Below are 17,727 nucleotides of genomic sequence, written 5' to 3'. Positions count from 1 at the left end.
TTGGTGACATTTGGTGAGACTTTAACTTGTGAAGAGAATTTTACAGACTAAACATTGAATCCAAAGAAGAATTGATGCTTTGGTTGATGAAAAAACAAACAAACAGTTGCAGCCCAAATGGTCATTAAAGCTTAACATCTTTCTTTCATGGTCATTGCCACGCTGATATCCCCATATCATGACTGATGCTGTCTTTAAAAGAAAATGCACTTCCTTTACCTTAAACTTAAATAAATGTTTTCCTTCCCTCGTTTGACCAACACTGTCTAAACTGTATTCCTGTCTTCCACTGGTTACAAAAAATATGTGAAAGCAATCTACATGATGATGTCCACACTGAAAATTGCTAATGGAACAATCGGGGGAGCCTGTAGACATGTAGCAACCAGAATAATCACATACAAACAAACTTTCGGGTAAATTGATACGGTTGCTGTGACTCAACCCCCTGGCTCGGGAGAGTCTTAGACAAGCATGCAAAGTTCTTTCCAACTGTTGTCACCGCAATGGACTCAAAAATGAAAACAACTATGAGGTCACTGTTCACATGATTAGGCCCTGATTTAACCAGTAGGGTCTGACAAACTAATGTTTGGATTTTGAGCCAGTTCTCTTCGCAGTTTATGTCCTATTGCATGATGCTGTCTTCTTTCTAGCGGTTCACCTGCTCATACAAAATGGACGATTCCATACTGTGCGGACCAGGTGAAGGGTGTGGCTCCTGAAATAGAAACAGGCCTCATCCCAGCACTTTAATATGCCTTCCTAGTCTGTGTTTTTACTTATGAATGGAATGTCTGATTCATTTATTTTAAGCATTGTTCTGCGTAATTGAGAGAAAGGTATTTGGAGCCAATCTGAAGTGATGGTCATGCATGTGTGAACGTGGCTGACAGCACCCACGCAGCCCAGTCAAGCTCTTACCTGCAGGGGCTGAAGCTGAGGGGAGCCAGACACACCCTAATCCCACAACATCCTGACCATAGTAAACCTGTCGCAGCTTGTCCACAGTAGACCTGGCAACCCGTTTTCTCGAATCTCCCTGCCTACCGCGCTCCTCTACCAGCCTTGCTCTCACAGTGCCATGGGTGGGCTCGGGATTTGAGTTCCTTGGCACTGCTTATTCTGCCTTTGTGAGCTAATGCCGAGCCTCAACCAGGAACAAAAGCAGTCAGTGTAAATTAAGGGACCAATTATCTTTAGTGCGTGCTGGGGCAAGTTGCTCATGTTAGTTAGAATGATGAGTGGGAGAAGTGAGAGGTTTTGTAGGAAAAGGATGTTTGGTGCTACAGCGTTGCGCATGAATGATTCATGTGAAATTAATAAGCCTCAAGTGGATATTTAGAAGTTTGATTTGATCTATTTTATAATGTGATATATTAGCTACTTTTGTGCCTTTTGTGGGTTTTATTTGAATTGGTTAGAACCTTTATTTGTCTTTGTTTAGTATCTTGAAATTGGTTATTTAATTTGCAATAAAAATTTAAACTTTTTAAATTGCTTTCTTTCTGCGAGTTAGTTGAGGAGACTGAATGCACTCTCATGCCTGTCTGTTAAATACAAAGCTAACGCCAGCTGCTGGTTAGCTTAGCTTAGCATAAAGAATGGAAACATGGGAAACAGCTAGCCTGGCTCTGTCCAAAGCTAACAAAATCCACCTACCAGCACGTTCAATAAGAGATGTTTAAAAAAAAAGATGTTTTTTTCCACCAGGGAATTATGAGCCGGACTATATATTGGCCTAAGCAAGGAAGTAGGGTACGAAGTTACTGCGTCTGATTTAAAAAGAGGCAAATAAGCCCCTGTAAAACTGCATAGTGTTTGTATGTATTAAATGTGTGAGATTTAACATGTTAATTAGTGAGCTTTAGATGTGCTTGTAGGCAGATTTTAAACACAACCAAGCCAGCTGTTTACCCATTTCCATTTTTTTTGTTGTAAGCTAAGCTAACAAGCTACCGGCAGTAGGCTAGTGTTAGAATTTTTTTACCGTACAAGCACAAGAGTGCAGTCAATCTTTTCATCTAACTCTTGGCAAGAAAGAGAATAAACGCTTCCCAAAATGTAAAACTTTTAAAACTTACTTTAGAACACATCTTTATGCTCACATTTTTTCTCACTCCTGGGTCACATGGAGGTTAAGTGTTGGTTAGATATCCTTCCCATCTCCAGTTAGCACAGTACTTTGACACTTCCAAAACATTACTAAGCCTTCTTCTCAAGCCCCTGCCCTCAAGATACACAGAGCCAAAGTACTGGCCGACCTGTTCATTAATTTCCCATTAGTCAACAGTTTTCCCTTGGAGTCTCAGGGGAAATAGACTAACCCCGCCATTAGTTCCAACAATCCCAGAGGACCTCTTGCCCCCTGCTCCCACTGCCTCCACCAACACACACTCTCACAGAACACCCAGCCCTGTTTCCCCTGAGTGATGACCTCTTCGTACACATGGCCTCTTTCATTCCGCTCTGAGGGTTGGTTTAAGCTGTGGCCACACTGTCCCTGGTTTATGGCTCCCCCTTTGGCCCCCTTCAAAGTGTTGGGCTGTAGCCTGCAGTCACCGCAGACCTAATTGATGGACACATTCTTGACTGTGGATTGTTTTAATCACTGCAAACAATTGGAGTCATTCAAGATGGATGATGATATCTTTGGCAGCTTTAGGAATGCGTTTCTCTTCGTGAGAGTGTGTGCTTGTGTGAAATCTGAAACATTAATCAGGCTCTGCTGATCAGTTATCTGTTACAAATGCTACACAGAAATGTATAGATCGGTTATTTTCTAAAGTATACAGGCTAATTACATTTTGGTCAAAACATAGGATTTGGTTTGCTTTATTGACAATATTCTAATGTATTTATAAAATCAGATTTTGTCAGTGATAGAACAAGAGCCAGAATGGTTTGTCAATAAATTGATTAGTTGATGGATCAAAAATGAAATGGAGTCTATTCTGCTAATCCTGTTAAACTACATTTGCTGTTTCTAGCTTATCAAATGTGAGAATTTCTCTTTTTTTCTTGTTTTACATTTGTTTTACTTGTTTTACACAAGTTTCAGACTGTCGGTCAGACAATAAAAGCAACTTGAAGGCGTCACTTTGGGCTCTGGAACATTGTCATTGATATGTTTCACTATTTTCTAACCTTTTTCTACACAAAATGATCAATCTGTTAATCAACAAAATAATCTATTTTATAATCTGACATAGAGAAAGAATCCTTATGAAATTTACCCAATTCTGCCTTGAATCCTTGAAAGTTTAAGTTTACCACACTTGCTCTGGTGTTACAACTATTAGGCTCTCCCACATTGCTTGAAATAGTTGGAAAAGCACTTGAGAACATTTTCCTTTAAGATCTTTAAACATGTGGAGTTACTTTTGTGTCTTTATTATGCAACCAAAAAAAGCAAAACTGTCCACTCTCACAAAAATGTGATTAAAAATATCATCCAAAAATTTATAAATCCGTAAATTTTACGAATCTAAAATGTTTTGAAGGGGGTTTTGGAGTCCACAAGGTTTCTGTTCAACATTTTGGATTCACAAAACTTTTGGATTCACAATCAAAATGTTTGGATTCACAAACAAATCTTTTGTGTGTGGATAGTTTTGCTCTCAAACCTGTTTTTATTGCACAATAAAGACACAAAAGTAAATCCATATAAACGGTGCCATCACAACATACATCAAAAACTGGATTTTTATTTATTTTTATTATTTAAGCTTAAGTTTATCCATCCATCCATCCACCGTCAACCGCTTATCCTGCGCACAGGTAAAGCTTATTTAACCAGGAAGGTATCAATGGACTCAACGAGATGAAAGATAACACAAAATATGCCACAAATCAGAAATAACCAAACATGTGTTTATAAAGTCATGAATAACATTTCTAACACAATTACTTGAAAAAGACATTTTATTCTTAACCACCCTAAATGGCAGCATCAAACACCCCAAGAGCTGTCTAAAACCATAAAAGGAACTAAGAACAACACAAACTAAATGAGACTACAATAAAATTATAAAATATCCCCAAAGCATTGGCAGCCAGAAGAGAGATCACCCAATTTCTGAAGCAGTGATTTGAGTTTACAGAGACCAATTTTTGCACTTTAGATCAGCAGAAGGATCTAGCAGAGAGAGCAGCATACTTATTTTGCATTAGCTGTGTCTTTGTTTAGAGCACTGTTGGCAAGGGCTGCAACTCACTCAGTTATTTTTAATTCCCAAATAAATAATCTAAAGATTATTATTTTAGAATAATACATTCTTTTAGTCATAAAATGTCAGAAAATAGTGAAGACGTCACGATGACTGCTTGTTTGGTTCAAGCAACAGACAAAAACATGAATATTTTAATTTGAAAATTATATTTAAAAAAAAAACAAAGAGTAGCAGCAACAATTTATAGGCTGAAAGCAACAAATGTTCATATTCACTTTATAAAAAACAAATAAGTTTGATTGATTGCCTAATAGTGTCAACACTAGTGATAGCAGGCACCACTGTTCTCTGGCCAACGACCAGCACAGAGCATACAGAGATGACTAGATAAGATAATAAGGGATGTGTCTGTGGTTGTGGTGGGGTGAGACGGCTCTCTGTAGACCACCACTGCAGGAAGTGCATGGCCATGAGGTCACACGGACACGCCATCACTCAGGGATTTACAGCAACTGGTTTCAGCCGGAGTTCTTTGAAAGTTTTTTTTTGTCTTTGTCATTGTTGCTCCGACTGACTGACTGACAGTGGGAACTAGATTGCTGGTGTTCAATCTTTGATACTACTGCACTGTATATTTTTGCAGTAGAGATAAGTGGCAGTCATCTCATCACATGTTAAAAAGCCCTTCATATATTGTGTCGGTGCAAATAGAAAAGTATTTGTGACACACACTGTCGACTGTTTCTGCACAAACGAGACACCCTCAGTTAAACCATCTGAAGGTCATTCTTTATCGACATCGGCGGGAAAGTTTAACACTGAGGACTTTGACTGTCAAATATTGACTTGAGCAAAGTCACCTGCTCAAAGTAGGAAGGGTGTGACGTAATTGAAGGGCCTGAGCCGCCTGTGTCTCTGCTTCATTATTTTTAACAGGAAGTCTCAAAGTTCAGGATGGAGGAAGGATATGAACTCGACCTGACGTACATCACAGAACGTATCATCGCTGTGTCCTTCCCCCGGGGTTGCTCAGAGGAGATCTACTCTCACAACCTGAAGGACGTCACACGAATGCTCAAGTCCAAGCATGCAGATAATTACCTGGTCAGTGCTTGTCCGGCCTGCGCTGCTCTCTGTCTCACCTTCAAATGACCTGAAGTCAAGTGTCAAAGTGCAAACAGTATTGATGTCAGGGCTGAGGGCTTTCATGGGATATTGACATGAGTGTATTGATCTCTGAGTGCATAGTTAATCTTTCACTCATGCCAATTTAAGACACAGTGTGCAGCAGAATGCAGCACCCTTAGAGACAACATTTTAAGTCATGGGTATTTGTTGTATGTTCTCTTTAGATCATCAACCTGTCAGAGAAAAGACACGATCTCTCTAAAATGAACCCAAAGGTAAGTTTCCGTGACACTGTGACATACTTAAGATAAGGACAGGATGAGTATATCACTATGCATCAGTTTGGAAAAGAACAAATAACAATATATTTGAGTTGGCTGAATAGATCTCTGTTTGATCAGCTGTGTCTAACCAGCTACAGTAAACAGTATAGTATTGATTGGTAATGCATAGGAAGGTGTATGTTTATGGTGGGTGATTTTCAGACCCTGGATACAGGCTGGCCGGACATGCACGCTCCACCTCTGGATAAGATCTGCACCATCTGTAAGGCCATGGAGAGCTGGCTCAATGCTGACCCTCTTCATGTGACGGTTATACACTGCAGGGTGAGCATGCAGTTGTATTTCAGTTTTGCATTGATCATTTAGCAATTACTCAAATTACTCAAAATAACTATATGGTAATGTACACACACATAAAAGAAATAAAGATTTGTGACTTGTGAAATAACCGACGCTGTTCTGTCTCCGGTAGAAGATTGTCTGTTTACGTAGGATCCCATCACTCATAGCAGGAAGATGATTGAGAAAATAAGTATCTGGGGCCTTAAAAACAGATTAAAACCGCAACTGCTGCGTGTGTAGTGAATCATCTCCTGTCTTCTCTTGTTTCTTTTAGGGAGGCAAGGGTCGAATCGGTGTCATCATTTCATCCTTTGTGCATTTCACCGACGTATCGGCCAGGTAACCACCACAATGTATCACATTTTTCATGCGGTGTTACTTTAAATGTCGTTTGCTCTGAAGTCAGACCTTATCGTAATGTGAGTGCGCCCACTCACTGTTGGCAGCGAATGATATCAACAACAACCCACAAACTTCACAAACACTCATTCCGTAGACCACAAGCAATGTCCCTGCCACTTATCATGGCTGATTTATTGTCCTCCTTTAATTCACGGTCAAGGTGATTCAGAAAGTGAGTCAAAGAAAAGCATGCAATTTAAGCCGTGAATCACCCCATATTGAATTGCATGAATCAACTTGGAAACATTTTTGTTACTGTAATAGCTTCTGGCCACAGTGTCAGTTTCATGAAATCTATTCATCACAAAGAAAACTGATTCAAGATTTTGAACCATTGTTAGTCATTCAAATACAAAGCCCTAAAGCAAAGAAATGCAGTAAACAATCCTTTCTGCATACAGCAGTCATTGTGGCATTAGCACACAGCGACCTTCGATTTAGCCAACCTCTTCTTCCCTTAGTGTTTGTGTCCCGCTGAGGAAGACTACGTCGGTAAGATGAATGTGAAAGACAGGGCAAAAAGAGGTAGAGGAAGAGATAGGAAAACAATGAGGCAGATTTACAATGGAATAGATGCGGGGGGGGGGGGCAACGAGAGAGAAACAGAGCTGTGGTGAAAAGGCTCCAGCGCCTGTTGGTTTTAGGTCTGTCTGAATAGCAGAGCTGTGCACACACTCTGTCCTCTCTCTGTCCTCCTCTCCCCCTCTGTGTTTACTTAAGGCTGGCATTCTCTTCCTCTCTGCTGGAATCCCCTGTCTCTCCGGTTACTTTCACTCGTGTCGTTATGCATGTGTATGCATATATATATATGTGTGTGTGTGTGTGTGTGTGTGCTTCTGTGTTGCCCTAATTTAAGTTAGGGTTAATACCACTCAATTATAGAGCAGCATAGTTAAATCTCTCTCTCTCCAGTCATAATTACCCAAAGTGTTTAATGTGTCTCTCTGTCTCCCTCAAAGTGCTGATCAGGCGTTGGACCGCTTCGCGATGAGGAAATACTATGATGATAAGGTCTCAGCTCTGATGACACCTTCGCAAAAACGGTAAGACGCAAAACTTGAGCATGCCTTTTTGTCTAGCAACATGCATCTATCCATGTGCTGTTCGACGGGTGCTTTGATGGCCAACACACATTCATGTCCCAGACTCACCTGATTCATTAGAAAGCTTTGCAGGTCTTGGGGGTGTTTTGTCGACATTTCTTTTTCCACAGAAAAGCCCGTCACTGCTGATCATTTTAATGAGAATGGGACCACATAGTGACCTAGTGTAATCCTAACCTTCTGTATCTCTGTGAATCATCATCGGTCTCTCCAATGGCTCTGAGGCAGAACTGGTTTTGATTCAATTTGTTCTGTCCCAGTTTCTCCAAGCTGTCTTGACCCCAAGTTCTGTGTGAGATAAACCTTTAGCAATTGCAACATGGACAGATTTGCACATGTTAGTATGGCTGGGTTGTTTGATATTTTCTATACTAGTAAGCATTTGATACGTGAATGTCAGGACCAAAACCAAATTGACACATTTTGCGATGCTTTAATATGACGAGTATAAACAGGTTTTTCTGTGAAAACGCTTTGTTCAGCAAAAGAAAGAAAACTTCTCAAATGTTTCAATTTTGTCTTAAAGGAATATTTTGACATTTTGGGACTTGCGGAGAGTTAGATGAGAAGATCAGTACCACTCTCCTGTCTACATTATTATGAAGCTACAGCCTGCAGCCACTTAGCTTAGCAGAGCAAAGCCTTAAGACTGGAAAAGAAGGGAAACAGCTAGCTTGCCTCTGTCCAAAGGTAGCTCTCAACCAGCACCTCAAAAACTCACTAAAAAACATGTTAAATGTCGTGTCCTGGAGTCTTGTCAAATGTGCAAGTTTGCCAGGCAACCTGTGGAGACTCCAGGAAGTAGCAGCCAAGAAATTGTCATTTCTACAATTTTTTCTTTTACAGATTAAACAGATAAAACATTATTTTTATGAAAATGTTTGCATTAAAAACTAGGAGCTTCAGTTTGAAAGACTTGGGCATTAACCAGGCAGGGAGGGTCTAATGAAAAAAGTTGCATTATGGGACTAAATCTTTCGAAAACCCCTTTAATGTAAGCAGTTGTCTAAGAACTTTGCATTACAGTAAAATACAATCTAAAATGTGCAGCTACAGACACATTTCTGTCTGTCCTAAAAATAACCTGACGTTTTGATATCTTGGATGTTCAGCATGTTTTGGGTTGTGGGGGATACTTACAATAGTCCAGCATATTATTTACAACCACCTCTGTGCTTTCATGTCAGGTATGTTTGGATCCTCAACAGTCTTCTAAGTGGATCCATGAAGATCAATGCCTCACCCTTATTCCTGCACTGCATCATCCTTCACGGGATACCAAACTTCGACGTCAATGGAGGTTAAACTCATATTGTTTATCACTATACACAGCTGCAACTCCCAGTGAAAATGCAGTTGCTGCCCCCCATGAAAGTATAAAGGAATCCAGACACAGCCACATCAGAGGTGGAGCAGTAAACAAGATGGGGACTTATCTGTACTTTATATCTTTTTCTAAAACACACGCATGCTCAGACAGATTGAGGCACAGATTAGACAAACTTCCTTATGGCTTCCCCAGTGGGAATTCACACCCATATTTTGCATGTAAATTGCTGTTTTCTCTAATTTCACTGAAACAACAGAGGTCTTCGTCACATCGTGGAGCCGAAATCCCTTTCTCACAACAACAGCTTATCACAGCTTTGAGCAAAACAGTCTGAGAAGCTACTCATGAATATCTTACCTAACAGGCTACGTAAGGTCAAGTTATCAGTGCACTATTATGTATTTGAGAGGGAATCTTTTCTTTTCTTCTCAGTATGTCGTCCGTACATCAAGGTTTACCAGGGAATGCAAGCAGTGTACTCCTCTGGAATCTAGTAAGTAGCTTACACATGTGGTAGAGTAATTTTAACATTATTGTTTACTTCAAAGAATGTTGGAACACTTTAAAAGCAATGTTCTGTTTTACTTAGTCTAATGCTGATTTTAATTCTGTATTTACAGATGTAAATATATGTGGTTGCTTCTGAAGTCTGGCTCACTTTGACTAACTTCTCCGTTGTTTTTGTTTCAGTCACATTGGTCCAGGCCACAGAGACCGTGTATGCATTGTCCTGGAGCCTGCCCAGCTTCTGAAAGGAGATATCATGGTAGGGGAAAAAATTCAAGATACTGTTTCTGACAACAGTACTGATTATAATAAGCAATAGTTTTAGTAAACTTAATGTTTAGTAAACAATATTATTTTTCTTTTGTAGATTAAATGCTATAACAAGAGTGACATAACTTCCGAACGTGAAGTTATTTTTCGGCTGCAGTTCCACACGGGAGCAGTGCAGGGCTACAACCTGATGTTTGAAAAAGAAGACATGGAGACTGCCAACAAAGGTAAAAAAACAGGTCTCAACGTGCCAACACGAGTTTACGGCAGCTCCTGTGCTCCACGCAGCATCTGCGGGGCTCAGTCTGGATTTAATGGAGACTTGGCACTTTGAGACCCATAATCTTGTTTTCCCAAACATGTTACGTGTACAGAGAGAATCCTACTCGCAGACAACACCATTCATCTTTCCATTTCTGAATGGCCTCGCTAATGACATCCCTGTGTGTTTACATTCCAGATCCCAGATTTCCAGATTATGGTAAAGTGGAGCTGGTGTTCTCCGAGGGACCAGAGAAGATCCCAGGTAGATTCCTAACTCTTTGTTTTTTTTTCAGAAATTGCGACAGGAAGAGTTAAGAAGTGCTTTCTCTGTTTCTCCCTTCGTGCCGTCCTGTGCTGTGTTCCTCCCCCTCTGCCGCCTGGTCAGAAGGGATGTGGAATGCTGCAGAGGGGAAATGTAGTGTGAAGTGTGTGCTGACAGAGGGGGAAAGAAGCACAGCAGGAGTGAAACTATGTTGTGTGTATGTGTGTCCGTGTATTGTGCATATTTGCACGAGTGTTTGTGAAGCACAATTCCTATAGCATAGTTTAAATGTTTTGGCTAAGATGAGAAGCAATTCTTTGGCAGTTTTTTGGTCTTTTGATCAAAAATGTGATTGCTGTCTTGCAACAATATGATGTAGATATTATTTCAATCTACAGCATCAGAGATGAAAGTAAAACCTTGAATAAAACTTTTTTGGACTCGATATGCTTTGTATGACATGATAGGCTTAGGCTATTTTAAAGGAATACTTGGGAAATATGCACTTTCTTAAGACTGTACGGTAAATATGAAGCTGCAGCCAGGAAATGTGTTAGAGAAAGTTAGCTTAACTTTGCATAAAGATTGGCTACACAAGAGCTAGCCTGGCTCTGTTCAAAGGTAAAAACACTGTAACTGTCTACCACAACCACTAAAGCTCACTAATTAACACATAACACAAATGTATAAACAACTCATTTTTTTTGGACAGAGCCAGACTAACTGTTTTAAGTCTTTGTTTTAAGCTAAGCTAACTGTCAGCTGGCTGTAATCACTAAGGCTTTAACATCAGAGTAAAAATATGAGGGAAACACTGAAACATTACATTTTTTATTGTTTTTTGTCTGAGTAGTAACATTTGTCAAAAATAAAACTATTCTGGGTGAACACGAACACGATCATATCATAGTGATACAATTTCACTGAAAGCTGATAATATCAAACCCTAAATAGCTACACAAAAATGTCCTGCTAAACCAGATCCTCCTATCTCCTGCCTCAAGCCATGATAGACATTACAATAACATAATTTAGTATTTTTGTGCTACTCCCTGAAAAACACCTGGATACAGTAACTACAATAATGTTATTCTTGGGCCCAGGTGCAGACAGGTGGCAAAATGGGGCGGATGTTATTGTGGACTACAACACAGCAGATCCTCTAATCCGCTGGGACTCCTACCAGAACATCTGTGATGGTGAAGGTACTGTTACTATGCTGCATTAGTCATTACATGACTCGCAAGAAGACTTTGTTGTAATAGTGCCAGTAAATATCAGTGGTTCATTTATGAATGGGAGAAGTATGCATAGGGTGTTATTTGGGCATTCAATGAAGTTTTACCTCCCTGTTTTTTTTTTTTTTTTTGTTTTTTTTTTGGTATTACTTTTCAGGTATTAAGTGGGTGCTCTCTGTTTCTCACTTACACACAGACACAAACTCTCTTTTGCTCTCAGGGAATGAACACAGCCTGACAGATCTTGTGCTCCACGTTACTGAGGGACTGCAGTGTGATTGCATTAACATGCGCACACAGTCACCACTAGCTTGGTTTATGTTTCAGTCGTTGCCAAGGGGAGTTATTACTCATGAGGTGGACAGGCTCTGTGGAAACAAGACTTCTGTTATTGCAAAAGCTAAAATGTAACTGTTGCAGTATGTTGGGCTCGACAAACAGTGTTGTTTTGGTGTGAAGGAGAGGGAGGATAGTTGTTGTATGTAGGGAATGCTGGGTTCAGAGGAAGAGCAGTTAGTTCTCAAGAGATTTCTATTTTGTTGTTTCATCAAATGAATAGCTTTAACCATCCCACACATGCAGACTCACACACACACACACACATAATCATACACACATAGACACACTCAGAGCCACCCTGGCGGGGCGTCCCGTCCTAGCTGCGGTTGTTGCTCTCCACTCAACCGCAGAATTCACAACAACCTCCCAGAATAGAGCGACGTGGTGGTAGCATTAAAACACAGATCCACCCTTTCCCAGTATTCATAGAGTGTTTTTATAAGCTAAGTTCAGCTTGATGAAAATGAGCTGCCTTTTTTATTTTCATTTAAAATACCCCAACATGTCCACATAAAGTGTTTTGCACACCTCTGAAAATGCAATGAAAGAGCGAAACACTCAAATTTAAGAATTCATCAAAGCAAAGCAAAGACATCAACAAAGGAGCAATTTTTTCTCTTGCCTTGATTCCAAAGCATTCATGTGGGATATTTACAGCTTTGCTTTCTCATGTAAACACTACATCTGAGAGGGAAGACTGGGAGCTTTGTTGGAATTCTACATCTACTCACCACCAGTCCTCTGGCAGGCCAAGTTTGCATCTGAGAGGCTGTCACTCAGAGGTTGGTCAGGAGGAGGAAGTCTAAAAACGTTTGGCACTGTAGTGCCAATGCTGTGAAAAGAAAATCTCATTTACTTCAATGGTTTTTCTTCAATCTACGCTGAGACTGTGTGTTTATCCCCACCTTGTGAATTAAGAGTTGAATTTTAAAAGATTGTTTTTCCAGAAAGGTTACTTAAGTTTCCTGTCAAAGTAGGCTATTGTCTTTATGTAGAACATAACAGTTGATTGTAGAAATGAATAGTTGATAGTAAATATTAATGTGAGAAATGCTGAATGGTTATTACTGATGTAAAATATAAAATGCGGTTGTAACAAGGTTATGTCTCAGATATCACTTTGTAGCCTAATTATATATCTCTCTCTATAAATTATATATAATACAATAATAAGAGTCATTTCACCCAAATTACAAAAAATATATATTTTCTGCTTACCTTGAGCGGTATATAGCCATGCAAATAGTTCTGTGATATCTGTTTCTCAGATTTCCTCTGCCACCCCAATACAGTGTAGGTGAATGGAATTTGGTTTGTGGGGCTCACAGCACTGAAAAATTCAACAGCTACATCTTTTCTAGAAAAGGTGTTCTTAATACTCTGAACAATCCTCAGACCATGCTATCAACAGTTTTCATAGCGTCTATTTCTATGGCAGAATGTAGTTCCAATAAAAACTGTTAACTGCAACATCAAAAATTGCAATTATACAATACAAAACTCCAAAAAAGACCATATTCCAACTGAGAAAGGCTGGTGTAACATATAGGAAGACCAGACAAAGACCACCAATTCGTCGTCCTAGTGAGAATTCTACTGGAAGAACATAAGTTGATGTTTTGGGACGCTAAAGCTGAAATCTCTAAAAAGGGTCTCTCAGGGACAAAAACAATGAAGGGCACAGTGTGGTTAAAAAAATGGCTCAGATGGATATATCTGTAAAATACTTAAGACTTATAGCAAGACAGACATTACATGGACATGGCTGTATGCAAAACCTCTAATGAAGGATCACTGGACAGCAGTTGTCAAAAAATAAACTGTATTGAACAACTGTAACCTTTAGACTATAATATGATTGTGTGTGCGAGCGCTGTAACCCTGTTCCAGGACAAGTATTGTGTCACCAATGGCAAACCACACACTGAAAATAGCTATAAAAAAACATTGCAAAGAAGTATCAAAGTTGCAAAAAGAGAGATAACTATTCACAGTTCAGTTTTTCAATGTTTTTAGCAGCACTAAAATTGTATTCACCCTCATGATACTAAGGTAGAGGCATAATTCTCTGTGATTTCCTGAACTTATACACAAATAAAACTTGTCTGCATGGCAATATACCACCAATTTAACTCTCTTTCATAAAGGAGTTTCCTTCAATAGTTTTTTCCCTTTTTTTTCCTTTATATACACTGTCCTGTACAAACTGTTCACAGTATTTTAAGAGACACTATTCCACTCGCCCCCCTCCTACACACCTGTCTCATAAAATAGATATACATAGTGTTCTAAGTCTGTTCTAAAAGACACATTTCCCAAAGGGTTGTTGTCTATGCATCTGAGGCACATGTAGATGCTTGGGCGGAAGAAAATGAGGGTGACGATGATCATCATTATGCTTTTCGCATTCAGGAGGTGCGGGATGGTAGTAACTGAGATGGAATGGGAAGGTTGGGTAATTGCATAGCCATACACAACCAGACCTCCTTCTGCGCTATGAGAGCAGCTTGAGGAATAGCTCTGGTTTTTGCCGCTCTCTGCACTGTAATTGGTGGATTATTCAGGGACTGACCATACCACAACAACCAACATGATGAATGCTAGATATAAAAAGTTTGACTGATTTTCTTAAGCTAAGAACACACTTGGTTAACCATTCATGGGTTTGTTGATGTCAGTGTTATCCCAATAGGTAAAACAGTTTTTAAAACAATTGTTGAACCCCATAATTGAGTTTAGGGCACATCTGTTTCTTGCCGATCTTGTACATGAGGACGGCAGGCATGCAATTTCATGACACACAAAAGTGTGAAAAAAAACAACAACTCTGCTGCTGCTTTTCATGAAATTGCCCAGAGCTCCAAGTAGAAGGCAAGGATTGCTTTAATTAAAAGTGTCTTTTTACAGAGTGAAAAAGTCCGGAGCTGCAGGAATGTTGTTTTCATTCTCTGATCCTCTCTGGGCCGCCCTTTCTTTTTCTTTCCCTCTTTTTCCTCCCTTCTCTCCCCAGTGGGGTAGTCCCCTAATGCAGGGCAAGAGTTCGGGTTACTGTGTTCCTCCATCCCGCCTCCACCCCTAGGCCCCGCCCCACTTGTTTACATTCCTCTGCCCTTATTTGGAGATCTCAAGGTCCCCCCCCCCCACCCCCTTGTGTGGAGTGCAAACACTCTAACCTTCTCAGCAGAGAAAGGAAGCAGGGCCAACTTATTTTAAGTCTCTTGATTTGACCCTGACCATTATCTACTGGTTGAAAGCCATGTCCGCTCTCGTGTGTCTGCATTGCCTCCTCTCCTCCACAAGTTTGGTTTTACCGGAGACTATGATTGTCTTGTGTGCTTACCTGGCAGTAGCAGTGAAGGTAAGGGATTTTTTCTTTCTGTGGAGACAGATGAGTGGCCATGAGGGGGAGGGAAAAGAAAAGAGATGCAGGGCGATGACAGGGGTGATAGGGAAAGATGGCCAATGTTGAGGGAAAGGGGAAGTGTCAGTCTCTAAACCTGCTTGCACCTCGCTCGAAGGAATGTTACGAGAGGGATTTGTTGAAAACTCCCGGTGGAACTGACCTGCACGGAGGCCTGAGCTGAGGCTGCTCAAGGCCTTATGCAGGTTCAAGTGGTGTTGGGGTATGCAAGCCATACGTATAGGAGCTTTTGGAGAGGAGGAGGGGGAGCTTTTATCTTGCGTGTCTGGCATTCAGAACCTCCACTCATAGTTTGACTGAAAGGCAAGTACTTAAGGCGGCAGACTGAGGGAAAAGCATAGGAGTCATGTTGCCACTCTGTTTTGTCGAGGGAGAGGGAGAGTGACAGAAATGGCAAGTTTTACTTACTTGGCAACGCAGCTCACTTCTTTTCCTAAACTCATTTTGTGTAAGTCTAGAAAGGCTTAACTTGAATTGTGGTGTTTCACTCCTGCGATGGATTTGACCCTGCCGTGCAAAGTGACTGACTTCTGTGATTTCTTTTACTTCTCAGGATTAAGGGGGTTGTTTGGACATATGCTGGGGGTCACGGGGCAGGCAAGAGGGAGCAGGGTGGCTTAATCACAGCAGGGTGAGGAATGCAGGGGTCAGACGCTGAAGATCCAGAAGACTCTTATATCTCTTATATAACCTTAGCACGAGGGAACACCTTTGTCTGCTGCACACGCTGCATACACTAGCACCATGGCAGTTCACTTGGTGGCCTGGTGGGAGTTTAATAATTGTTTCTTTTCATGGCAAGATTAGAGGAATATTTGCTTGAAAAAAACTCTGATTAGAATATCATCAAGTGGGATTTGAATCATTTGGGGGATTCTGCTAAGTATCTTCTATGGGTTTATTTTCCGACACATCTAATTGGGTGATTTATCCCACTTCAGTAACATTATTCGCATGCTTTTCCCTGTCATTGTGTTAATTTGCTAGTTATGTGCAGCGTGATGTTTCATCTGTATTGTCTAGAATATTGTCTTTGTCAGGTGAGGGGTGGTTGCAAGTGTTGAGCTTAGTCAACAACTGATTCTGAGTGATGGAGTTTATGGGATGACGTGACATGTGCATGCTGACAGAGACTTGTTTTGTCTGTGGCTTTGTGCCATTTGTGTTCGTCTGCGTGAGTCTCTGCTGTCTGTGTGTCTCTGTGTGTGTACGTATGCCCAAACCAGCTGACTGTATGAAGCGCTGCATTTCTTCTATTTTGCAGCGCCACGCTCTCAAGGCCTAACCCAGGACAAAGCGGCTAACAAGAGGAGCCCCAACGGAGGAGAGGCCACACTGGGCAGAGGGGCCCGTACAACCTCCGCCACCTCCAGCCCTGACCACAGCGACCACGCCCTCTCTGTCAGCAGTGATTCTGGCCTGTCTAGCACTTCTCTGTGGGCAGACCGACCCACACCTGTCACCGCCACCGCTACCAACGCCATCACCTCCACCATCAAACCTAACCAGGGCCCCAGCCAGCAGGAAAAGGTCCAGCTGAAGCGCCTTTTAAGTGGCTTTGGTGTTGAGGACCCCTCACTGGAGGAGATGGATGATCAAGGCCCTAGAGTGAGCTTCCAGCAGATAGTCCCAGCGCAAGTGCACATCAACGGAGACCCCAGACCCGAGAGAGAGAAACGGACATCCTGGATGATGAGGTGATCACAGGTCATGATCTGCACAGTGTGGACAGCTTAGGGACCTTATCGTCCTCCTGTCACAAGAGCAGCCAGAACTCCCTCCTGTCAGATGGTTTTGGGAGTCCAGGAGGAGAGGAGCAGCAAAACCAAAGCCAGCACCACCTCCACCACCCTGCACCCCCTCCCATGGAGGAGTATGAGAGGGCCTATGCTGAGACTAGGAGAGGCTGTCTGAGCTCCAGGAGCAACTCTGTGGCCACCTCTAATCCAAGCAGTGCTACCATGCCCAAGCAGCATGTCTACAGACAGGGAAGCTACTCCACACAGTCCTGGGTTCGCCAGCAGCAGATGGTTGCCGCACAACAGTTTCTCTACATGCCAGAGGACGGAAACGATACAGAAAGATACCCTGTGAACAAGCAAGGGAGCAGTTCACCTAAAGCAGGCCTTTCCACAGAACCACAGGGCCCTACTAGGGATGTGACGACAGATGCTCTGAGAAGCGCGGCGCCACACACGGAGCAGGCAACTATAAACAATAACAACAACAACAAACGCGATGAGGAGTTCAAATCTCTAACGTTGGACATTGACAACTCCATTGACCAGCTCAACCAGCTGATCATGGACCTGGATCCCACATTTGTGCCGGTACCAAGCCATTGCAGCTCCATCAAGAGGAACGGAGGGGCGCACGTGAACGGCTCAGTCTCCAAATGCTCAAACGACATCAATCTCAGATTCAACGATAATAACACAGCAACCCTGAAAAACACACAGCAGACAGGTAAGATAGTCAGACAGTATGGGTGTGGTGGTGATGGTGTGGTGTGGTCTGGGCGTGTGGTCGTGAAAAGAAATGTGTGACAGTCATTATGAAGCCAGTGAAATTTAGCTAAAAATGTGTAATAAACACGGAAAATATCGAAGTAATAAAACAACTTTAATGAATATGATAGGAACATTTTAAAACGTCTTTTCTGTCC

At 41.5% G+C, this 17,727-nt stretch overlaps 1 protein-coding gene across 1 annotated transcript in view; it reads left to right on the top strand.

The window, feature by feature from the left end:
- Positions 1-17,727, top strand: part of LOC119902054 (tensin-3-like) — a 31,565-nt gene that overhangs the window by 3,097 nt on the left and 10,741 nt on the right. The window contains 13 exon segments of the mRNA XM_038717949.1: positions 5,109-5,276; positions 5,525-5,575; positions 5,786-5,908; positions 6,201-6,265; positions 7,288-7,371; positions 8,619-8,731; positions 9,194-9,254; positions 9,452-9,527; positions 9,636-9,765; positions 9,999-10,064; positions 11,168-11,269; positions 16,327-16,725; positions 16,728-17,555. Coding sequence (XP_038573877.1) covers positions 5,127-5,276; positions 5,525-5,575; positions 5,786-5,908; positions 6,201-6,265; positions 7,288-7,371; positions 8,619-8,731; positions 9,194-9,254; positions 9,452-9,527; positions 9,636-9,765; positions 9,999-10,064; positions 11,168-11,269; positions 16,327-16,725; positions 16,728-17,555 — 2,248 coding nt within the window. The 5' untranslated portion in view covers positions 5,109-5,126.

This window comes from Micropterus salmoides, unplaced genomic scaffold (genome assembly GCF_014851395.1).
Source record: "Micropterus salmoides isolate LMB-PRFRI ecotype aquatic unplaced genomic scaffold, ASM1485139v1 Ms_hic_scaffold_14, whole genome shotgun sequence".
Lineage (NCBI taxonomy): Eukaryota > Metazoa > Chordata > Actinopteri > Centrarchiformes > Centrarchidae > Micropterus > Micropterus salmoides.
Note: the sequence above shows the minus strand (reverse complement) of the source record. Positions and strands in the feature narration are given on the sequence as shown.